Source organism: Triticum aestivum, chromosome 2A, assembly GCF_018294505.1.
Source record: "Triticum aestivum cultivar Chinese Spring chromosome 2A, IWGSC CS RefSeq v2.1, whole genome shotgun sequence".
Classification (NCBI taxonomy): domain Eukaryota; kingdom Viridiplantae; phylum Streptophyta; class Magnoliopsida; order Poales; family Poaceae; genus Triticum; species Triticum aestivum.
The window spans coordinates 85,287,505-85,312,475 of record NC_057797.1 but is presented as its reverse complement, the minus strand read 5'-3'; the positions used below and the strand labels follow the sequence as shown (position 1 = coordinate 85,312,475).

General features: G+C 46.0%; 2 protein-coding genes across 3 annotated transcripts; one reads left to right on the top strand and one right to left on the bottom strand.

The window, feature by feature from the left end:
* Positions 1-14,638: 14,638 nt before the first annotated feature.
* On the top strand, positions 14,639-17,376 carry LOC123187684 (beta-glucosidase 26). The gene is made up of 10 exons (XM_044599603.1): positions 14,639-14,996; positions 15,112-15,187; positions 15,319-15,390; positions 15,483-15,570; positions 15,667-15,910; positions 16,012-16,127; positions 16,222-16,439; positions 16,525-16,556; positions 16,674-16,776; positions 16,884-17,376. The coding sequence occupies exons 1-10, from the start codon at positions 14,697-14,699 to the stop codon at positions 17,162-17,164; spliced, it is 1,530 nt and encodes a 509-aa protein (XP_044455538.1). The 5' UTR covers positions 14,639-14,696; the 3' UTR covers positions 17,165-17,376.
* A 133-nt stretch (positions 17,377-17,509) lies between these two features.
* Positions 17,510-19,637, bottom strand: LOC123187685 (uncharacterized). Of its 2 annotated transcripts, XM_044599605.1 has the most exons (5): positions 19,264-19,630; positions 19,006-19,156; positions 18,562-18,905; positions 18,379-18,448; positions 17,510-17,904 (listed from the first exon to the last, which is right to left on the bottom strand). In XM_044599605.1, the coding sequence occupies exons 1-5, from the start codon at positions 19,503-19,505 to the stop codon at positions 17,893-17,895; spliced, it is 819 nt and encodes a 272-aa protein (XP_044455540.1). In that variant the 5' UTR covers positions 19,506-19,630; the 3' UTR covers positions 17,510-17,892. The 2 variants fall into 2 exon arrangements, with proteins under 2 accessions (XP_044455540.1, XP_044455539.1); XM_044599604.1 differs by having other exon boundaries at positions 19,006-19,637.
* Between the last annotated feature and the right edge of the window lie 5,334 nt (positions 19,638-24,971).

Genomic DNA, 24,971 nt, shown 5'->3' with positions numbered 1-24,971 from the left:
CCCGGGGGTACACCGGGTGGGGCCACCTATCCCGGAGGGACCCATGGGCTGAAGTGGGAGGAGAACCAGCCCCAGATTGGCTGGTGCGCCCCCCCATGGGCCTCCCCTGTGCCTAGGGTTGGAAACCCTAGGGGTGGGGGCGCCCCACTTGGCTTGGGGGCACTCCACCCCCCTTGGCCGCCCCCCCCCTTGGAATTTCAATCTCCTAGGGTCGGCGCCCCCCTAGGGGTCCTATAAATAGTGGGGGAGGGAGGGCAGCCGCACCCTAGCCCCTGGCGCCTCCCTCTCCCTCCCTTGACACTCCTCCCTCTCCCTGAGCTTGGCGAAGCCCTGCCGAGATCACCGTTGCTTCCACCACCACATCGTCGTGCTACTGGATCTTCATCTACCTCTCCTTCCCCCTTGTTGGATCAAGTTGGAGGAGACATCTTCCCAACCGTACGTGTGTTGAACACGGAGGTGCCGTCCGTTCGGCGCTAGGTCATCGGTGATTTGGATCACGACGAGTACGACTCCATCAACCCCGTTCTCTTGAACGCTTCCGCGCGCGATCTACAAGGGTATGTAGATGCACTCCCCTCTCCCTCGTTGCTAGATGACTCCATAGATTGATCTTGGTGATGCGTAGAAAATTTTAAAATTCTGCTACGTTCCCCAACAGATGAACTGCAGGCCCTCCCTAAACTACATGTCAAGTGCCTCTCTGCTACCATTGCATTCAGTTTCGACAGTAGCATTCAGATTCCACAGTAAATTTCAGTTTTGACAGTTAAGTTCAGAGTCAACAGTTTTTACCTCATCTGTTGTAGTCAGGTGGTTTTTGATGATGTTAATTTTACATCCATTTTACATCATCTATTGGAGATGCTATTAGAATCCCACTTGAGATTGACGATGTCTGTCTTGTGCTGCTTCAGCCTTGACGTCTTACGGCTCACCGGAGCTGCTCCAACGACAGAACGATCCATCACAACAGAGCAGTGCCCTGGACACCGTCTACAGATTCCTCAGATCTTCCTCCACACCTCCGACAGCCACCTCTGCCTCAACTGCTTCAGCGACCAACCCAATGATGTTGAGGTCAACACGGCTACAGCAAAGAGGTTGTACACTTGTTGCATCACTTATTACTATGCATTCACGTCGATCCATTAGGGCTATTTTGGTTCAACGAAAAAACATCGATCCACTGGTTGTTACCATCACTCTAAATTTTTGCATGCTCTCCTTACATAATCTCACCATATTTTTTTCGTATGCATGTCAGATATTGTACACAGTCATGCTGAACATGTAGAGAAAAAGAGAAGAGTTTTGCACGGCAATACAATGTCATGCAGACATCGCTCCATGGTGGGTTCAATGGCAAGCCCTCCCCACCCCTCTCCAGATTGTAATCCAGAGGAAGATATCTGTTCTAAGGCAGATTCGGACGCCGCTGACCACTCCTATTTACCCCCCAAGGTGTTTTCTCTACCTTGGCATGATGATGTTAGTCATATCATGCATATGTTGCCTTGCAGTGCCTACTTTTGACATCATATATGCCATCTGCTTAGTTTAGACATGTTCTGTAATGCCACCTGTTTAGTTTCTATATCATATATGGGAATTATGCAGTCTCATGTCTTTTAGCTAGCCATAATATATGTGAAATGTGCAATGCCATCCTGTTTAACCAGGCATCATATATTTGAATGATATCTTGCCCATCCTTTTCTTCATTACATTTCCATTTGTCGACAATGTTTGTACATTAAACTACTCTTCCTGTGAATCAGCCATTTGGGTGGGAGATAGAAAATCTGGAGTGAAAACAAGGCCTTCAGAGCAGACAATGCTACATGTCGAAGCAGATCTCTTGTTGGGTCCCGATAGCTCCTCAGAGATGGATTCAGAGACAGATGACCAGTCCTATTCCCCCACTGAGGTGTATGCTCTAACTTGGCACGGTTATACTGCTCATATCATGCATACGGTGTCTTGCATTGCATAGTTTAGACATCATATACACAATATTCAACACCATGTTCTTAGTTCAGACATCATATCGAATGCCCTCTGTTTAGCATATAAGTCACATATGTGAATTAAATGATGCGATCCTGATTACTTAGATAACATGTAGGTGAATTATGTCATGCGATCCTGTTTAGTTATTCATCATATCTTTGATTTATGTTATGCTATGCTATCCAGTTTAGATAGACATCATATATGTGAAATTATGTCATGCTGTCCATTTTAGTTAAACAATATACATGTCAACTATTTCATGCCCTCTTTTTTCCACACTATCTATTGCATCTGTCTCTCATACAATGTCTGTACATTCAACTATGTTTCCTGTTTATCAGCCATTTGAATTGGAGCGGGTGATGCCAGTATCTAGCGAACTAAAAACACGGTCTTCAAATAAAACAGTGCTACCTCTTGGTGGAGATAGCACCCCGGTTGTACATGCACAAGAACCAGCCCTACCACACATAACACAAACTCTCGCAGATTGTACCCCTACTACGATGGACAGAGAACCAGCTTCACCCAATCTAACCCAAGCCCCAGCCGATAGTAACCCAGTTCCTGTTGACACAGCACCATCTCCACCACAGAGCTCCCAAACAAGAGCAGTTAGTAAGGCGGCTCCAGTGCCCAAAGGGCCAGTACTATCACGGCGAACCCCAACTCCACCAGTTAGTACGCCTATTCCTGTGGAGGAAGCACAACCAGCTAGTCGTAGTTTAGCATCTATTGCATTTGATGTTGTTAAATCGTATGTGCGTATCTTCCCATCTTGGAAATATTATACTGAATATGAAGGAAAATGCCAGTTGCAGGTGTTTGTCCAGGAGTTATGTGTAAGTAATGTTATTCATGGCAATTACTTTGCTTCGTCCCATACATCCTACCTCCATGATGGTTATAATACAACAATTTTTCCCATTTTTCTCTATAGAGAAGGATCGATTGAAACTCAGGATGAGGTAACCTATGCTAATACCTCTGCTATCTTCAAGAATGCTTGGTGGCAGTATCGGAATTACCTGAAGAAAATGTACTTCACTGGCAAAGAAACTCATCAAATTCCCTTACGTTCTCCTGGGAAACATTTACTGGATGATGACTGGGAACTCCTTGTTCTGTACTGGTCCCGAACCAAGAATGTGGTAAGGTCTATGAGCTCATTTTCTATTTTTTAAGTATTATATTCTTGCGTCTTACTGTACTCTGTTCATGTAGAACAAGTGCCTAAACCTGAAGAACAACTGTTCTAATTTAAGATTCCATTGCTACCATAGGACATAGATATATGTTTGTTTGATGCTTTTATTATATACTAGTACTTGGCAATAGAAGACTTGGTAGTTTAATCCTGTCCACCTTACTAATGAACTGGTTCACCGAAATGAGTTTCATATACTAGTGCATGCTAAACTTGTTATGTGTATGCTTGTTTCTTCTTTTAGAATGCTGACAGAATATTGGGGAAGAGTGCCTTATTAAGCAACGGTAAAGGAAGTAATGCAGATAAGGTTCAGGATAGTAACACATCCTGTCTTGGTTTAGTGTTGGAGTTACTGGCTACTACCGCTTGCACAAGCTATTCAAACTCACTGTCTGAATCAGTTCGGTTTCTTGAGTCTCAACTACAAGCTAAAAGACATCGTCCAACTGTGCTGCGACAAGAAGCGGAAGGACTGCGAAAGTCCCTGGAGCATTCAGATGCATACTTTCTGGTGCAACAGCAAGCGTTGGAGGATTTTAGCGCCAAATAGGACAAAGCTAATCAGCTTGCTAAGCTTATTGCCAGCATGGTGGATACCCAGGATAACATTTCTTGAGCTCTTCTGAAGTTGTTCCAGTTATGCTCTTGTTTTGCTGCCGTGTTTATTTGCACTGGTGGCCAATTTTGACGGCCAGTGTATATGATATGCTGCTTTGTTCCCTATATTTGCACTGGTGGCGAACTTTGATGCCCAGTGGATGTAATATGTGTAATAGCCGTGATAGCCTAGCGTTAGTTGCTTGCTTATTTATTTCCTTGTTGTCTTGTTTATTTGTTTGCTTGTAGTCATTGCAGTTCTTTTTCTGTGGTTAACTAGTGGCTCCAATAACCTATTTTCTAAAACTAGGCCACAATAACCATGGGCTAATATTTACTATAGTGACACTGGGCCTCCTACGGGCCGTAGAAATAGTGGGCCTTCTACGGGCAGTAGAAACAGTAGGCCTTCTATGGGCCATAGAAACAATGGGCCTTCTACGGGCCGTATCATCAATGGGCCTTCTACGGGCCGTATCATCAATGGGCCTTATACGGGTCGTATGATCGATTGGCCAAACATGGGCCAATAACAGGTCGCATTATGGCCGTAAATGGGCTAGAGTTGGAATCGTCCGTTCATGGGCCGACCGTAACGGGCCATCGTTAATAGGCCGTATTTGATGACGCTATGAAAACGGCCCAACGTATTAACGGACCACAAACGGGCCGACTGTAACCACGGGCTGAATTTGGCCTACTAGCAGAAAATGACAGTAACGGGCCGTAAGTAAACGAATGCTGGAAATGAGCCCAAGAATAAATGGGCTCTGAGAAGGCCGAAAGATAACATGGGCTGGAAACGGCCCAACGGAATAACCGGCCGTTAATGGGTATAAAGTGATACACTGTTCATTACGGGCCAGTTTCACCACGGGTCGTTAATAGGCCAAGAGTTACATAGGGCCTCATATGGGCCGAAAGACGTCATGGGCCAAAAGTGAAAACGGGCTGGAATCATATTGGATGGCCCAGATGATGCTACTGGGCCTAATTCGGATAGGGCGTAACGGGCCTTGGGTTAGCGGGTTGTAAATGGGCTATATGCGAACAGGTCGTTAACAGGCTTTCCATGGGCCGGCCCTCCACCTTTTAACCAAGTCAAACGGGCCGGCCTTTTCACAGGAATGGGCCTCTGTTGGGCCGTGCCACATGTTGACGTATCATAGGTGCCTTCTGTCTAATGAGTGGATGACATCTGTCCCAACGATGAGCCCACACGTGTTTCCTCCAGCTAATGATGATTTTACACGTGGAAAATCCCCATTGGTCGGGGCTGTTAACGGGTTATCGGATCCAAAACCTGACCCGATAGCTTAACGGTGTTCCGTTACGGTGGATGCCACGTGTCAGTCACCCTTGACGAAAGCACTTCTGTGACGCGCGATTTATCGTCATGGAAGTGGACACTTCCGTGATGATAATTTTGGTAATGTCATGGAACACTTCTACGACAGCATAGGTATGACTATCTTGATTCTGTCATAAATTTGTCAGGGATGTACATGCATGATAAAAAACGCGACCTACTGTGACAAACACGTATCATCACGGAAGTGTATTTTTTTGTAGTGATACTTGTGGCACTGTCGTTTAGGTCATATCGGTGTAAAACGCATGAAGAAACTCCATGCAGATGGGGTTTTGGAATCACTTGATTATGATTATGAATCATTTGATGCTTGCGAACCATGCCTCATGGACAAGATGACTAAAACTCCATTCTCCGGAACAATGGAGCGAGCCACTGACTTATTGGAAATAATACATACCGATGTATGTGGTCCGATGAGTGTAAAGGCTCACGGCGGGTATCGTTATTTTCTGACCTTCACAGATGATTTGAGCAGATATGGGTATATCTACTTGATGAAACACAAGTCTGAGACATTTGAAAAGTTCAAAGAATTTCAGAGTGAAGTGGAGAATCATTGTAACAAGAAAATAAAGTTTCTACGATCTCATCACGGAGGCGAATATTTGAGTTACGAGTTCGGCCTTGATTTAAAACAATGTGGAATAGTTTCACAAACTCACGCCACCTGGAACACCACAGCGTACTGGTGTATCCGAACGTCGTAACCGTACTTTATTAGATATGGTACGATCTATGATGTCTCTTGCCGATTTACCACTATCATTTTGGGGTTATGCATTAGTGTTGGAGATATGCCCTAGAGGCAATCATGTATAATGATATTTCCTATGTGTTTATGAATAAAGATAGTCCTTGGACATTATCAATGATGTGTATCAGCAAGTATGTGACTTGTTTGTGGGACTATGTATTGTATGATAACTGTCCTAAAAGGTCCCTAGTCGAAAGGGTTGTGTGGACGCGCAGCCAACTAGACAAGCATATGACACGGTCGATGGCTTGGTCTCACTAGACATGGAGTATTGGATGCTAACCGGATAATATGGACTTGGAAGGATCTAGTCGGATTCGACGTAGTCGGATCCGAGTCGAGATAAGGTCCGAGTCAGACAGACCCAACTATGAGACGCAGCGATATGTCATCTGTGAGTCTCGAGTACAACATATGTTATATGTCCTAAGACCTGAGCTGACGCATGTACTCGGAATGGTGATAGACTTGCTTTGGGCCGACCAAACGCTACTCCGTAACTGGGTAGTTATAAAGGTAGGTTTCAGGTTTGTCCAGAACCATGCTGCGAGACGTGGTCGAGCAAGATGGGATTTGCCCCTCTGATCAGGAGAGATATACTATGGGCCCCTCATGTGATCCGACCAGGATAAGCATGGCCATGCGATGAGGATTATGAAATAATCCGGTTTGTGGTCGGCATCACTGGAACGAGAAAGAGGTCGGGCTAGCACAAGGATGACAGACTCACCTTGAGCCCGACAACATATATCGTGTGGCAAAAAGAATGGAATTATGATGTACAGGTTCACCTAACCAGCTTCATAGTCTGTTTGGTGTTCGGCATGCCTAGAGGCCGCTACTAACTATGCAGTTCGGAGGTGATCCGAACTGCGACCAAGCCGGCTTGAACCTAAGGGGTCATGCGCTTAAGGGAAGGAACCTACGAGGTCGGATCCGAGGACACTGGTCGAATGTGATCCAAGTTGTATTCGGATTGTGGCCGAGTAGACTTATGGGCTTTACGGTCTGTGCAAGGCCCAAGTGTTGAGCCTGTGACAAACGCCTATATAAAGTGCTGCGAGACGTGGTCGAGCAAGATGGGATTTGCCCCTCTGATCAGGAGAGATATACTCTGGGCCCCTCATGTGATCCGACCAGGATAAGCATGGCCATGCGATGAGGATTATGAAATAATCCGGTTTGTGGTCGGCATCACTGGAACGAGAAAGAGGTCGGGCTAGCACAAGGATGACAGACTCGCCTTGAGCCCGACAACATATATCGTGTGGCAAAAAGAATGGAATTATGATGTACAGGTTCACCTAACCAGCTTCATAGTCTGTTTGGTGTTCGGCATGCCTAGAGGCCGCTACTAACTATGCAGTTCGGAGGTGATCCGAACTGCGACCAAGCCGGCTTGAACCTAAGGGGTCATGCGCTTAAGGGAAGGAACCTACGAGGTCGGATCCGAGGACACTGGTCGAATGTGATCCAAGTTGTATTCGGATTGTGGCCGAGTAGACTTATGGGCTTTACGGTCTGTGCAAGGCCCAAGTGTTGAGCCTGTGACAAACGCCTATATAAAGTGGAGGTGCTGCACACTCACGTGATTGATCGCTTCGGCGCTGTCACTAGGGTTTGCATGTGTTGCGAATAGACACCTCCACTCGCCGCCGGTTGTGTGATCGGACCTAGCAGTCCGCGCACGATGTTCCTCCTGCACGCGTAGATACCGTTAGAGGCGATGCACTTGCGCCGCTCCGGCGAACCTGTACGTGGGGACCGACTACCGGCTGTACAAGGGAGATCGGATGAGGAGGAGACGATCCACGCGGACACGCTGCCCCAACTCTTCTTCCGCTGCACGGCACTACGCGTCTAGTGGTAACGAACTATGATCCATCTCCCGTAGCATGTTCTTGGTTGTTCTGTGTGTAGGAAAATTTTAATTTGCAGTCGACGTACCCTACCGTAGAACCCAACAATTAGAGACAGCTGCATTCACGTTAAATAGGGCGCCACCTAAATCTGTTGAGACGACACCGTATGAACTATGGTTTGGCAAGAAACCTAAATTGTCGTTTCTTAAAGTTTGGCATTGCGATGCTTATGTGAAAAAGTTTCAGTCGGATAAGCTCGAACCCAAATCAGAGAAGTGCATCTTCATAGGATACCCAAAAGAATATGTTGGGTATACCTTCTATCACATATCCGAAGGCAAAATCTTTGTTGCTAAGAATGGATCATTTCTAGAGAAGGAGTTTCTCTCGAAAGAGGTGAGTGGGAGGAAAGTAGAACTTGATGAGGTAATTGTACCTTCTCTCGAATTGGAAAGTTGCTCATCATAGAAAACCATTTCTGTGATGCCTACACCAACAAGAGAGGAAGCTAATGATAATAATCATGAAACTTCAGATCAAGTTACTACTGAACCTCGTAGGTCAACCAGAGCACGTTCCGCACCAGAGTGGTATGGTAATCCTCTTCTGAAAGTCATGTTACTAGACCATGACGAACCTATGAACTATGAGGAAGTAATGATGAGCCCAGATTCCGATAAATGGATTGAGGCCATGAAGTCTGAGATAGGATCCATGTATGAGCACAAAGTGTGGACTTTGGTGGACTTGCCCGATGATCGGCAAGCCATTAAGAATAAATGGATCTTCAAGAGGAAGTTAGATGCTGATGATAGTGTTGCTATCTACAAAGCTCGACTTGTCGCAAAAAATGTTTTTAACAAGTTCAAGGTGTTGACTACGATGAGATTTTCTCAATCGTAGAGATGCTTAAATATGTCCGAATCATGTTAGAAATTGCCGCATTTTATGAAATCTGGCAAATGGATGTCAAAACTGCATTCCTTAATGGATATCTTAAAGAAAAGTTGTATATGATGCAACCAGAAGGTTTTGTCGATCCTAAAGGTGCTAACAAAGTGTATAAGCTCCAGTGATCCATTTATAGACTGGTGCAAGTATCTCGGAGTTGGAATATATGCTTTGATGAGGTGATCAAAGCATATGGTTTTATACAAACTTTCAGAGAAGCTTGTATTTACAAGAAAGTGAGTGGGAGCTCTGTAGCATTTCTGATATTATATGTGGATGACATATTGTTGATCAGGAACGATATATAATTACTGGATAGCATAAAAGGATACTTGAATAAGATTTTTTTTTCAATAAAAGACCTCGGTGAAGCTGCTTATATGTTGAGCATTAAGATCTATAAAGATAGATTAAGACGCTTGATATGACTTTCACAAAGCACATACCTTGACAAGATTTTGAAGGAGTTCAAAATGGATCAGTCAAAGAAAGGGTTCTTACCTGTGTTACAAGGTGTGAAGTTGAGTAAGACTCAAAACTCGACCATGATAGAATATATAGAGAGAATGAAAGTCATTCCCTATGCCTCAGCCATAGGTTCTATAAATTATGCTATGATGTGTAGCAGACCTATTGTGTACCTTACCATGAGTTTGTCAAGGGGGTACGATAGTGATCCAGGAGTCGATCACCGGACTGCGGTCAAAGTTATCCTTAGTTACCTAAGAGGACTAAGGAAATATTTCTTCGTCGTAAAGAGTTATGTCGATGCAAGCTTTGACACTAATCCAGATGACTCCGAGTCTCGATCTGGATACATATTGAAAGTGGGAGAAATTAGCTAGAGTAACTCCATGTAGAGCACTATAGACATAGAAAATTTGCAAAATACATATGGATCTGAATGTGGCAGACTCGTTGACTAAACTTCTCTCACAAGCAAAACATGATCACACCTTGGTACTCTTTGGGTGTTAATCACATAGCGATGTGAACTAGATTATTGACTCTAGTAAACCCTTTGGGTGTTGGTCACATGGCGATGTGAACTATGGGTATTAATCACATAAAGATGTGAACTATTGGTGTTAAATCACATGGCGATGTGAACTAGATTATTGACTCCAGTGCAAGTGGGAGAGTGAAGGAAATATGCCCTAGAGGCAATAATGAAGTTGTTATTTTATATTTCGTTATATCATGATAAATTTTTATTATTCATGCTAGAATTGTATTAACCGGAAACTTGATACATGTGTGGATACATAGACAAAACACCGTGTCCCTAGTAAGCCTCTACTAAACTAGCTCGTTAATCAAAGATGATTAAGTTTCCTAACCATAGACATGTGTTGCCATTTGATGAACCGGATCACATCATTAGGAGAATGATGTGATGGACAAGACCCATTCGTTAGCTTAGCATAATGATCGTTAAGTTTTATTGCTATTGCTTTCTTCATGTCATATACATATTCCTTTGACTATGAGATTATGCAACTCCCGGATACCGGAGGAATACCTTGTGTGCTATCAAACATCACAACGTAACTGGGTGATTATAAAGATGCTCTACAGGTATCTCCGAAGGTGTTTGTTGGGTTGGCATAGATCGAGATTAGGATTTGTCACTCTGAGTATTGGAGAGGTATCTCTGGGCCCTCTCGGTAATGCACATCATAATAAGCCTTGCAAACAATGTGAATAATGAGTTAGTTGCGGGATGATGCATTACGGAACGAGTAAAGAGACTTGCCAGTAACGAGATTGAACTAGGTATGGAGATACCCACGATCGAATTTCGGGCAAGTAACATACCGATGACAAAGGGAATACCGTATGTTGTCATTACGGTATGACCGATAAAGATCTTTGTAGAATATGTGGGAACCAATATGAGCATCCAGGTTCCGCTGTTGGTTATTGACCGAAGAGGTGTCTCGGTCATGTCTACATAGTTCTCGAACCCGTAGGGTCCGCACGCTTAACATTCGATGACGATTTTGTATTATATGAGCTATGTGATTTGGTGACTGAATGTTGTTCGGAGTCCCAGATGAGATCACGGACATGGCGAGGAGTCTCTAAATGTTCGAGAGGTAAAGATTCATATATTGGACGATGATATTCGGACACCGGAAGTGTTTTCGGGGGTACCGGTGCATATCGGGTCACCAAAAGGGGTTCCGAACATCCCCCGGCAACTACATGGGCCTTAATGGGCCAAGAGGGGGACAGACAAGCCCCTAAGGGGCTGGTGCGCCTCTCCCATATGGGCTGGCCAAATTGGAGTAGAAAAAGGGGAAGGAGGAAAGGAAAAAGGGAATAGGATCCCCCCTTCCCCCTCTTCCCTTCCTACTCCGAATAGGAATAGGAAAGGGGGGAGGCCGAATTGGGAGGACCCCAAGTAGGATTCCTCCTACTTGGGGCGCCCCCTTGGCTGCCTCTCCTCCCCTCCAACCTATATATATGAAGGGGGGCACCGCTAGAATAGACAACAAACATTTTTAGCCGTGTGTGGCGCCCCCCTCCACAGTTTACGCCTCCGGTCATATTCATGTAATGCTTAGGCGAAGCCCTGCGCGGATCACTTCACCATCACCGTCACCACGCCGTCGTGCTGACGGAACTCTCCCTCGACACTTTGTTGGATCAAGAGTTCGAGGGACGTCATCGAGCTGAACGTGTGCAGAACTCGGAGGTGCCGGATGTTCGGTGCTTGATCGGTTGAATCGAGAAGATGTTTGACTACATCAACCGCGTTAAGCTAAAGCTTCTGCTTTCGGTCTACGACGATACGTGGACACACTCTCCCCCTCTCGTTGCTATGCATCTCCTAGATAGATCTTGCGTGATCGTAGAAATTCTTTGAAAATGCATGCTACGTTCCCCAATAGCAGCCACGTAAAACTTGCGACAACAAAGTAGACTACGTCTAACTTGTTTTTGCAGGGCATGTTGTGATGTGATATGGTCAATACATGATGTGATATACGTTATTGTATGAGATCAAAAGCACAAGATGATGATGGCCATATCATGTCACATATTTGATTGCATGTGATGTTATCTTTTATGCATCTTATTTTGCTTCGTACGGCGGTAGCATTATAAGATGATCCCCCTTCACTAAATTTCAATGTAAAAGTATTCTCTCTGAGTATGCACCGTTGCTACAGTTCGTCGTGTTGAGACACCACGTGATGATCGGGTGTGATGGACTCTACGTTCACATATAACGGGTGCAAGACAGTTTTGCACATGCGGAATACTTGGGTTAAACTTGACAAGCCTAACATGTACAGACATGGCCTCAGAACACTGGAGACCGAAAGGTCGAACATAAATCATATAGTAGATATGATCAACATAGAGATGTTCACCATTGAAGACTACTCCATCTCACGTGATGATCGAAAATGGTTTAGTTGATTTGGATCACGTAATCATTTAGATGACTCGAGGGATGTCAATCTAAGTGGGAGTTCTTAAGTAATATGATTAATTAAGATTAATTTATCATGAACTTAGTCCTGATAGTATTTGCATATCTATGTTGTAGATCAATAGCTCGCGTATAGCTTCCCTATTTTATTTTTGATATGTTCCTAGAGAAAACTAAGTTTAAAGATGAGAGTAGCAATGATGCGGACTGGGTCCGTGACCTGAGGATTATCCTCATTGTTGCACAAAAGGATTATGTCCTTGATGCACCACTAGGTGACAGACCTATTGCAAGAGAAGATACAGACATTATGAACGTTTGACAAGCTCGGTATGATGACTACTTGATCGTTTAGTGCACCATACTTTACGGCTTAGAACCGAGACTTCAAAAATGTTTTGAACACCATGGAACATATGCGATGTTCCAAGAGCTGAAAATGATAGTTCAGACTCATGCCCATGTTAAAGGTATGAAACCTCTAACAAAGTACTTTGCCTATAAAATGAAGGAGAATATCTCAGCCACTGAGCATGTGCTCAGAATATGTGGGTACTACAATCGCTTGAATCAAGTGGGAGTTAATCTTCCAGATAAGATAGTGATTGACAGAGTTCTGAAAGCCCCAAAATAAGCCCGAACAAGACATAAATTATTATTTTAAGAGAAGTATAGGTATAATGTATATTTTAGATACCTCAAAAATTATTATTTTAATAAAAAAGGCATAGTTCATGTGTTTCGGGGTGGGCCGAGCTCAAGCTTGAGATTTTGAGGTCGGGGTTTACAAAGCCCATTCCGATGAATGCCTAGGTCTAGTTTGACCTACTAGCTGATGTGGCTCGTTTCTTTGCCACATGTGCACTTACATGGGAACCCACTCATCAAAAATCACATCAACATATCTAAACAATGAATTAGACCTAGTTGTAACGAATTACGTCAATATGTGATGTTTTGTCAACTCTCTTGGTTTCAATCAGATTGAAGCGGAAGCAAATTCACTTCAAGTAATTAATTTTTGTTCCGGTCATACAGGATGGTGGGATGAAGCTGCGGCACTATTTGCAAAATGTGTGGACATAGATACTGCAATTGGGGAGGTCGTTTCTAAGCATTGTTTTCGCTCATGTAATCAAGCGGCTCATGTGATAGCTAACTATGATTTTTGTAATAAGCCTACTCTTACTTGGTTGGACGAGCCTCCTGACTTTATTGTCAGCACGCTCGTAGACCATGTAAACGTTTCGTGATTTAATAAAACCAGCCATGATGGCCTTTTTCTCAAAATAAAAATATGTGATGTTTTGTGCAACAAGTCCGTAAAGTAGACGTTCTGTGCACCATCTGCACCGATAGTTGGTGGTTTGTGAGTCGTAATTTCCTCCGCGAACAAAACCCAACCTTGATGGATCGTGTCCCATCATCGCACATGCCGCTGCCGGAGGCCTTTCACCCCATCTCCCGTCACTGACAAGCGAACCAGCAGCGCGTGCAACGAAGATCTCTCCACCCAGCAGCGAATGCATCCCGGCGGAGAGATAGGGCGTACGTTCGCGCCCACGGGCGTCGGTGCCCTGCCAGCGCCCGCGCCGCGAAGCCTGCCAAAACCGACGACAGGAAACCCGGCCGGCCGGCCGCGACGCCGTGCGAGCAACCGCGAGCGGCTCACCACGCACACGCCTCGTGCCGCCGTTGCCGTCGCACGGCAGCACGGCCCCGGGGAAACGAAAGGGTTTATTAGGGGGGGAGGCCCCAGGAAGCTTGCACGCGTCGGCGGTGCCGGTGGTCGCGCAAGAGACCACCATTCCACCGGAGAACGCACCCGTCGGTGCGCACGTTATCTTCTCTTCCCCTGTCGTGGCGCCCATACCGCCCCGGCCTAGGTACGTGTGCTAATCCATCCCATCTTATCTGATTGTTGCGTAGCGCAGTTCAAGTCCAACGAGTCACACATCCGGCCATGCGTGTGCGTAGGTACTAGGTAGGCACCGTGTACGTACTCTTGTACTCTAGCCACCAAACCAGCTGAACCAGGAGTAACTATACACCACCAAAGCTAGCACGGCAGGCATGCTCCAAGTGTAGCGCGTGCCCTACATACATTCACTCCCTTGCCTTACCGTACTATATATGCTTGCACCTTGCAACCTGTCACCGTCGCCGTTGCGTTCAGTGGCTTGGAGCCTTGGAGAATGGCATTTACGTACCACTGATAGTAACACCTGGGAACGTGTCAGCATCAAGGCCACGTCGCATCATAGTCGAGGCGGTCCATCAGAACCGTGACCAAGATACCAAGATGCGGGTTGCGATCGTGACAACCTTTGCTTCGAACCGAGCTGCACGAAAGGTGCGATGCAGTGCAGCGAAGACAACCAGTCAGTAATCCAGCAGGAGCCTCCTTCCCTTATAAAGCCCGGAAGGCAGGGCTCGTGTCGCCGTCCTTCCTCCCTCCTTCCTCCTTCCTCGGTGCACGGGCAGACATGAGGACCTCCGCGGCACTGCTGCTGCTGGTAGTGCTAGCGGTAGTGGCCGCTCACCTGCTGCCGCTGGCGCAATGCGACGGGCCCAACCCGGAGATCCGCAACACCGGCGGGCTGAGCCGGCAGGGCTTCCCGGCGGGGTTCGTGTTCGGGACGGCCGCGTCGGCGTACCAGGTGGAGGGCATGGCGAGGCAGGGCGGGCGCGGGCCCAGCATCTGGGACGCCTTCGCGGCCATACCGGGGACCATCGCCGGCAATGGCTCCGCCGACGTGACGGTCGACGAGTACCATAGGTACAAGGTGTGTGTATTATACTGAATGAACAATCCTCCTGACTGCTATGTGTTTTCTCTTCTGGTGTTTCTTGGTGGTGTCCTCATGTTTCACAGAGGTCTTCATTCTGAGGTGTGTGTAGGAGGATGTGGGCATAATGAAGGACATGGGATTCGACGCGTACCGGTTCTCGATCTCCTGGTCCAGGATTTTCCCAGGTATATGTGACATGTGTGTCCTGAACTCCTGATCCCTCCAACTAAAGCACTTTGCTAATTTTCGATCCAAATTTTTTTCCCCTGGATCAAATGTAGTTTCTGATGTAGAGTTGTGTATGATAAAATTGTAGATGGGACTGGGAAGGTGAACCAAGAAGGAGTGGACTACTACAACAGGCTCATAGACTACATGCTCCAGCAAGGTAACTGAATTTTCTGCACCTAGGCAAGCAGCTCTCGGCATCAGGGCCCGGACTTCTGAGCTAATTAAACCTTGTATATAATGGTGGATTAGGCATCGCCCCGTATGCAAACCTCTACCACTATGACCTCCCGCTGGCGCTCCACCAGCAGTACCTAGGCTGGCTGAGCCCAAAGATTGTGTAAGCATTTCAGCATTTCAGACAGTGGTTTCCACATTTCAGAGCTGAATGTGAGCGTGTCTTTGATGCAGTTTCCTTCTTTTTTGTATATAAAAGGGGCGCGTTTGCGGACTATGCCGAGTTCTGCTTCAAGGTGTTCGGAGACAGGGTGAAGAACTGGTTCACCTTCAACGAGCCGAGGGTCGTCGCCGCGCTGGGGTACGACAATGGCCTCCATGCGCCGGGGAGGTGCACCAAGTGCCCTGCAGGAGGCGACTCCAGGACGGAGCCGTACATTGCCACGCACAATATCATCCTTTCGCACGCCGCAGCGGTGCAGCTATACCGTGAGAAGTATCAGGTAGACTTAACCTTCAAGTCATTTTTCACTTGAATGCCCATAGATTCAGTGGGAGTGCCCAGGAGTGAATTTGAACTGTGTTCATTCTATTTATTTAACAGCCTCACCAAAAGGGGAGGATTGGAATTCTCTTGGATTTCGTGTGGTACGAACCTCACAGCGACAGCAATGCGGATCAAGCTGCGGCGCAGAGGGCAAGGGACTTCCACATTGGATGGTAAAACCCATTTCACCCAGGATAATTTTTTTCCTTCAGAAGTTCAGGTTGCAACACAGGGTCTACCCACCAACTGTCACTACTTCGTTTGCAGGTTCCTTGACCCCATAACCAATGGATGCTATCCATCGTCGATGCTCAAGATTGTCGGGAACAGGTTGCCGGGCTTCAGTGCCGACGAGGCCAGGATGGTGAAAGGCTCCATTGACTATGTTGGTATCAACCAATACACTTCTTACTACATGAAGGACCCTGGGGCGTGGAACCAGACGCCGGTCAGTTACCAGGATGATTGGCATGTTGGATTTGTCTGTGAGATCTTGCCCCTTCACTCCAAATCCTTCTGCTGTATACTTTACATTTTTCAGATCCTCATGATGTGTGTGTGCCTTTGCAGATGAACGAAATGGTGTGCCTATTGGACCTCGTGTAAGTGCGTTTTAGGTTTATCTTGTGTAGTATGAGTATACTGTAGTACTCCGTACATGGAGTAGTGCAGAGCCTCTGAGGAATTTTTGTAACTGTAAATTGGTTGAATCTATGCAGGCAAACTCCGACTGGCTTTACATTGTGCCATGGGGAATGAACAAGGCTGTGACCTATGTTAAAGAAAGATATGGAAATCCTACGATGATACTTTCTGAAAACGGTACTGATGATCTCAAATGATAACTGTTTCTTCCAATTAAACAACAAATTGAAACTTAGGTGTTTTCACTGACAAGGAAACGAATGATCAATGTTATGATCTGACAGGAATGGACCAGCCGGGCAACGTCAGCATCGCTGACGGTGTTCACGACACAATCAGGATCCGGTACTACAGAGACTACATAACCGAGCTCAAGAAGGCGATAGACAATGGCGCCCGAGTGGTTGGATACTTTGCTTGGTCTCTGCTTGACAACTTCGAGTGGAGACTCGGCTACACTGCCCGTTTCGGCATCGTCTACGTGGACTTCAATACTCTGAAGAGGTACCCCAAGGACTCAGCCTTGTGGTTCAAGAACATGCTCTCTGAGAAGAAGAGGAGCTAGGATTGCAAACAGGATCAGGGAGGATCAGTTGCTCACTTGCTCCAGCTTTCAGAATAAAATCATAACGTAGTGTATGTTTATCATAGCACCTCAGAATTTTAAGAAACTTAAAATAAAAGGCCATTGAGATTGTGGCTTTGCCCGCCCTTATATATAATACAGTGGGAAGCAAAGACATGTCTTCTAAGTCTTGTTTCCCAAGAGTCAAAACACCACAAGCAGATCAGTTTAGGTAAACTGAAGCACATGAAATAACTGAATGTCATAATATCAAATGAGACAATTTCAACAGCATACGCATGACCTCACAGAGGAAAGCCAGATGAGCAATTCGCTGCAAACCAGTACCCCAAAACTGAACTCATCATATTTTATTATACTGATTCCAACAGTATCAATTATTTCTCGTGCTTCTTGCAAGGATTATACTGATTCTCAACATACATGAATAATGACTTCATGATCATGAAACTGCTATCTATACGACTACCCATTTATCTTTCTATCCAAGAGCTTTTCACCAGTGCTTTGCAAGCTATTGCGAATACGTAAATATCTATTCCTATCCTATATTTCTTATCTGCGGGGAGGCTAGGCAAAACTGGATCGATTAAACAGCAGGTGCCAGAAATTACTAAATACTCTTCAAAAGCTAACTTGACCTTTCCAGTAGATATATATAGGTGCCAACTCCTTCGCTATAACACGGCTTACTTAACTTCACCATTTCAGCCTGCAATCTGAAAATTCATAGAAACAATCAGTATACATGAGAAGCCTGGGAATTGGTAAGTACAGTATGCATGCAGCTAAGTTAGAAAGTCTCAGAATGTGATCAAAATAATTACTTAAGGATCTGGGCTACCAAGTTGATCGTCAGACATCAAGGTTGCCACAAAATTTGCAGTGTTCAGGGTTCAACTAATGGGGCTTCCAGGATTATAGAACTGAGGCTGTGAGTGGAACTAGGACAAGTTAATCAGATTTAACATTGCTTTCAGATTCCACTTACTCTCTACTGGGTAACTGGAAATTACTACTCCAATAAGTAACAACTCCCTAACTGCATCTAAAGGTTGCATTGTGACAGTGAGTTATACTGATTGCAAGTTTTATTCAGCTACCTTGAGCAATCATCATCCAAACATACATAGTATATTTTGAAATCCACATTTCCATTCCAACGCAAACTGTGTGGCATAAATTTAACGTACCATGTACACATACGGATCCGGGCGGCCACCAGTGCCTGCACGACGCAACCCTCTCTTCTGCTTCAGCAACCTGCGAATTCCGAACAGAGAGACGCACGGACAAACAGAGATGGGTCAGTCAGGCAACAAATTTCAGAACATCTTCAGAGATGATAGCTGGATTGGAGGAAGTGTCCTACTCACCAGCGCAGAGCCTTGCTGGTCACAGCGTTGTCGCCGACGGCGGCGCGGATGGCCGTCTCCGTGGCCGGCCCAGCCTTCGGCCGTGAGAGCCACTTCATGATCGAGTCCGCTCTCCGCAGCAGAGCGTCACCACCACCGCTCGCCAGCGGAGGTCGGCGGCATCTCCCCGACGTGGCCGTGGACCGGGAGGACGCGGCTCCCGTGATGGTGCTCCCCTCGCTGGCCACCACGCTGCCCCTCTCGCTCTCCTCCCCCTCCTCGCAGTTGCTGATCTCGATCCAAATTCCCTTCCGCCTCTTCGCCGGCTCGCCCTGGAACAGCTTGCTGGTCGCCTGCGCCAGCACCTAGAGCCACCGACCAGAACCATCGATCAGCGCTGCGCATCGCCACAGAAGACAGGCACGACGGGCAAACCGCGAACTAGCAGGCGAGGAGGTTGGTTACCTTGGGGTCGACGCGGCGGAGGGAGGCGATGACGGCGAGCACGCGGAGGGGGTCGATGGGGCGGCTGCGGCGCGCCGCGTCGGACACGCACGACCTTGCCGAGGTGACGGAGTAGGAGGAGGAGGAGCCGGAGTAGGAGGGGAGCTCGTCGCTGCAATTGCGGAGACGCGCACGCGGCGGTGAGCGCCCCGCGCGGAACGGGAAGCGGGTGCGGGCAGAAACCAGAAACCAGCAGCGGTACGGCGGATTCGCGGTTACCTGAGGGTGGGGAGGAGCGGCGCGGGCGGGGAGTCGGCGAGGCAGAGCAGCGCGCCGGCGAGGGCGACGTCGGCGGGGGTGGGGAAGGCCGCGGCGCGGGACGCGGTGGCGGGGGCCGCTCTCATGTCGCCGGCAAGGGGGCAGGCCGTGGTGATGTGGGAGAGGAGGCAGTGGCGGTGCTGGATTTTGTTGGGGAATTGTTGAGAAGTTTTGGGGGAGGATGGTAGCAGTAGCGGTGCCATTTTGAAATTTCAAAGCGTGTAGCGCCCGTGTAGGGAGGCGTGCGGCGCGGCGGGGGTTCAGGGAGGCTGACATGCGGGGTAGCCGCTGGCCATGGCAACTCTTTCTGTTGCATAACTTTCATTTGCCTATCATTTTTTGTAAGTATCCGTCTTAAAATGTAATCCCTCGGTTCATAAATATAAGATGTTGGATATTTCAATATAAACTGCATACGGACTGAAATAAGTGGACTAACAAACTAAAATATGTTTATATATACATCTAATTCAGAAAAAGAGTAGGAAACAATATTTTATATTTATGAACGGAGAGAGTAACTCCGTACTAGGTGTCAAAAACGCTCTTATATTAAGTCACGGAGGGAGTATAATAGTACTAGTGCCTGTTGTTGGCACCCAAACTCCATAAGTTCTTATCAACGAGTGTGTAAGATTGGCATGTTGTAGCAGTAGGTCTGAGGCAGAAGATCGAGGATTCCAGGAATGCGGTTGTCCTAGGAATGGGGACCTCCCCGCCATTACTACTATTAGGAACATTTGTGTTGATTTTAAGCTATGAAAATATTCGGTTTAGAGAACATGTTGATAAGGAATCCTGTTGAGGCGATTACGGCTTCTCACGATTTGTCATGATCTTGTAATTTTAGCCTCAAGCTAAGATTTAAGTAAAATATATACATGTGGGGATGGCGGTTGGTGACGCCCCCCTAGCCTTCACATACCTCCGCCACTTCGATTTTCATGCATAAGTCCACAACACATGGATCATGATCCGATTTTTCAAGAGAGATTCTCGTAATTTCATTTAGAATCGTGGGTGAGATTTTTTGTTTAATTTATGAATATCTCATCTCCCTCTCTGTGTACCTAAAAGTTCATAAACCACACTTGCATTGGCTCCTTCCTTCCTACAAATAGGTTTTTCATGTGGTACAGATGAATAGAACGGTCATTGTTGGGGAACGTAGCAGAAATTCAAAAAAATTCTATGCATCACCAAGATCAATCTATGGAGTAATCTAGCAACAAGGGGAAGGAGAGTGCATCTACATACCCTTGTAGATCGCTAAGCGGAAGCGTTCAAGTGAACGGGGTTGATGGAGTCGTACTCATCGTGATCCAAATCACCGATGATCCTAGTGCCGAACGGACGGCACCTCCGTGTTCAACACACATGCAGCCCGGTGACGTCTCCCACGCCTTGATCCAGCAAGGGGAGAAGGAGAGGTTGGGGAAGACTCCGTCCAGCAGCAGCACGACGGCATGGTGGTGGTGGAGGAGCGCGGAACTCTAGCAGGGCTTCGCCAAGCACTACGAGAGACGAGGAGGAGAGAGGTAGGGCTGCGCCTTGGGAGAGTTCATCTCGTGTCTTGGGCAGCCCCAAAACCTCCACTATATATAGGGGCAAGGGGGAGGGTGAGGCGCCCTAGGGTTTCCCCTAGGGGGGCGGCGGCCAGGGCAGATGGGATCTCCCCCTTGGGTGACTTGGCCCCCAAGCCAGGAGGTGGGAACCCTAGATGGGGCGCCCAAACCCCCTGGTTATGTGGGAATAGGTGAGGGGGGCGCACAGCCCCTTAGTGGGCTGGTTTGCCCCCTTCCCTTAGCCCATGAAGCCCCCCCCCCCAACACTTGTCGAGGCTCCCGAAACACCTTTCGGTCATGCTGGTCATCACCCGGTACCTCCAGAACACTCCCGGACTCAAAAACCCTTAGTCCAATATATCAATCTTTACCTCCGGACCATTTCGGAACTCCTCGTAATGTCCGGGATTTCATCCGGGACTCCGAACAACATTCGGTGACCGCGTACATACTTTCCCTATAACCCTAGTGTCACCGAACCTTAAGTGTGTAGACCCTACGGGTTCGGGAACCATGTAGACATGACCGAGACACCTCTCCGGCCAATAACCAACAGCGGGATCTGGATACCCATGTTGGCTCCCACATGTTCCACGATGATCTCATCGGATGAACCACGATGTCGAGGATTTAATCAATCCCGTATTCAATTCCCTTTGTCTAGCGGTATTGTACTTGCCCGAGATTCGATCGTCGGTATCCGATACCTTGTTCAATCTCGTTACCGGCAAGTCTCTTTACTCGTTCCGTAACACATCATCCCGTGATCAACTCCTTGGTCACATTGCGCATATGATGATGTGCTACCGAGTGGGCCCAGAGATACCTCTCCGTCACACGGAGTGACAAATCCCAGTCTTGATTCGTGCCAACCCAACAGACACTTTCGGAGATACCCGTAGTGTACCTTTATAGCCACCCAGTTACGTTGTGACGTTTGGCACACCCAAAGCATTCCTACGGTATCCGGGAGTTGCACAATCTCATGGTCTAAGGAAATGATACTTGACATTAGAAAAGCTTTAACATACGAACTACACGATCTTTGTGCTAGGCTTAGGATTGGGTCTTGTCCATCACATGATTCTCCTAATGATGTGATCACGTTATCAACAACATCCAATGTCCATGGTCAGGAAACCGTAACCATCTATTGATCAACGAGCTAGTCAACTAGAGGCTTACTAGGGACATGGTGTTGTCTATGTATCCACACATGTATCTGAGTTTCCTATCAATACAATTATAGCATGGATAATAAATGATTATCATGAACAAGGAAATATAATAATAACTAATTTGTTATTGCCTCTAGAGCATATTTCCAACAGTCTCCCACTTGCACTAGAGTCAATAATCTAGTTCACATCATCATGTGATTAACACTCACAGGTCACATCGCCATGTGACCAACATCCAAAGAGTTTACTAGAGTCAATAATCTAGTTCACATCACTATGTGATTAACACTCAATGAGTTCTGGGTTTGATCATGTTGCTTGTGAGAGAGGTTTTAGTCAACGGGTCTGCAACATTCAGATCCGTACATACTTCGCAAATCTCTATGCTATATTTGGAGCCATTTCAAATAACTGTTCTACTTGGAGCTATTATAAATTGTTGCTCCATTATACGTATCGGGTATCTCTACTCAGAGCTATCCGGATAGGTTTTAAGCTTACATCGACGTAACTCTTTATGTCGAACTCTTTATCACCTCCATAACTGAGAAACATATCCTTATTCCTCTAAGGATAATTTTGACCGCTATCTGGTGATCTACTCCTAGATCACCTTTGTACCCTCTTGCCGGACATGTGGCAAGGCACACATCAGGTGCGGTACTCAGCATGGCATATCGTATAGAGCCCATGACAAGAGCATAGGGGACGACCTTCGTCCTTCCTCTTTCTTCTGCCGTGGTCGAGCTTTAACTCTTAACTTCATACCTTACAACTCAGGCAAGAACTCCTTCTTTGGCTGATCCATCTTGAACACCTTCAAGATCATGTCAAGGTATGTGCTCATTTGAAAGTACCATTAAGCGTTTTTGATCTATCCTTATAGATCTTGATGCTCAATGTTCAAGTAGCCTAATCCAGGTTTTCCATTGAAAAACACCTTTTCAAATAACCCTATATGCTTTCCAGAAATTCTACATCATTTCGGATCAACAATATGTCATCCACATATACTTATCAAAAATGTCGTAGTGCTCCCACTCACTTTATTGTAAATACAAGTTTCTAACAAACTTTGTATAAACCCATAAACTTTGATTACTCCATCAAAGTGTATATTCCGACTCTGAGATGCTTACTCCAGTCCTTTGAAGGATTGCTGGAGCTTTGCATACTTGTTAGCATCTTTCAGGATCGACAAAATCTTCTGGTTGTATCACATACAACCTTTCCTCAAGAAAATCATCAAGGAAACAATATTTTGACATCCTATCTGCAAGATTTCATAAATAATGCATTACCTGCTAATTCCAACAGACTCTTAGCATCGCTACGAGTGAGAAAGTCTCATCGTAGTCAACTCCTTGAACTTGTCGGAAAACATCTTAACGACAAGTCGAGCTTTCTTAATGGTGATACTTACCATCATTGTCAGTCTTTCTTTTAAAATCGACATGTACCTAACAGCCTTACGACCATCAAGTAGTTCTTCCAAAGTCTACACTTTGTTTTCATACATGGATGTTCTCTCGGATTTTATGGCCTCGAGCCAATTTTCGGAATCTGGGCCCACCATCGCTTCTCCATAGCTCGTAGGTTCATTGTTGTCTAGCGACATGACTTCCAAGACAGGATTACGTACCACTCTGAAGTAGTACGCATCCTTGTCGTCCTACGAGATTTTGGTAGTGACTTGATCCGAAGTTTCATGATCACGATCATAAGCTTCCACTTCAATTGGTGTAGGTGCCACAGGAACAACTCCTTGTGCCCTGCTATACACTAGTTGAAGTGACGGTTCAATAACCTCATCAAGTCTCCACCATCCTCCCACTCAATTCTTTCAAGAGAAACTTTTCCTCGAGAAAGGACCCGATTCTAGAAATAATCCCTATTGCTTTCGAATCTGAGACAGGAGGTATACCCAACTATTTTGGGTGTCCTATGAAGATGCATTTATCCGTTTTGGGTTCGAGCTTATCAGCCTGAAACTTTTTCACATAAGCGTCGCAGCCCCAAACTTTTAAGAAACGACAGCTTAGGTTTCTCTGAACCATAGTTCATACGGTGTCGACTCAAACGGAATTGCGTGGTGCCCTATTTAAAGTGAATGTGGTTGTCTCTAATGCCCAAACCCATAAACTATAGTGGTAATTCGATAAGAGACATCATGGTATGCATCATATCCAATAGGGTGCAGTTATGACGTTCAGACACACCATCACACTATGGTGTTCCAGGCTGTATCAGTTGTGAAACCATTTCCACAATGTCTTAATTTTGTGCCAAACTCGTAATTCAGATATTCATCTCTATGATCATATCATAGATATTTCATCCTCTTGTCACGACGATCTTTCAACTTCACCCTGAAATTACTTGAACCTTTCAATATTTCAGACTCTGTGAAGTAAGAACATAACAATATCCACTACATGCCTCAGCACTCATTGGACTGTATACATCAAGATGTATTACTTCCAACAAGTTGTTTTCTTGTTCCATCTTACTGAAAATGAGGCCTTTCAGTCATCTTGCCCATGTGGTATGATTTGCATGTCTCAAGTGATTCAAAATCAAGTGAGTCCAAAGATCCATCAACATGGAGCTTTTTCATGCGTTTTATACCAGTATGACTCAAATTGCAGTGCCATAAGTATGTGGTAATATCATTACTATCTTATATCTTTTGGCATGAACATGTGTATCACTACGATCGGGATTCAATAAACCATTCATTTTAGGCGCAAGACCATTAAAGGTATTATTCAAATAAACAGAGCAACCATTATTCTCCTTAAATGAACAACCGTATTGCGATAGACATAATCCAATCATGTCTATGCTCAACGCAAACACCAAATAACAATTATTTAGGTTTAACACCAATCCCGATGGTAGACGGAGCGTGTGATGTTTAATC

Bases quoted from the DNA above. Each gene is read 5' to 3' on its own strand.
- LOC123187684 (XM_044599603.1), top strand. From the start codon at position 14,697: ATGAGGACCTCCGCGGCACTGCTGCTGCTGGTAGTGCTAGCGGTAGTG. The intron at 14,997-15,111 runs GTGTGTGTATTA...AGGTGTGTGTAG, and splicing joins ACGAGTACCATAGGTACAAG to GAGGATGTGGGCATAATGAA. The intron at 15,188-15,318 runs GTATATGTGACA...ATAAAATTGTAG, and splicing joins CTGGTCCAGGATTTTCCCAG to ATGGGACTGGGAAGGTGAAC.
- LOC123187685 (XM_044599604.1), bottom strand. From the start codon at position 19,578: ATGTCAGCCTCCCTGAACCCCCGCCGCGCCGCACGCCTCCCTACACGG. The intron at 18,906-19,005 runs GTAACCAACCTC...CGGTGGCTCTAG, and splicing joins TCCGCCGCGTCGACCCCAAG to GTGCTGGCGCAGGCGACCAG. The intron at 18,449-18,561 runs GTGAGTAGGACA...CGGAATTCGCAG, and splicing joins ACCAGCAAGGCTCTGCGCTG to GTTGCTGAAGCAGAAGAGAG.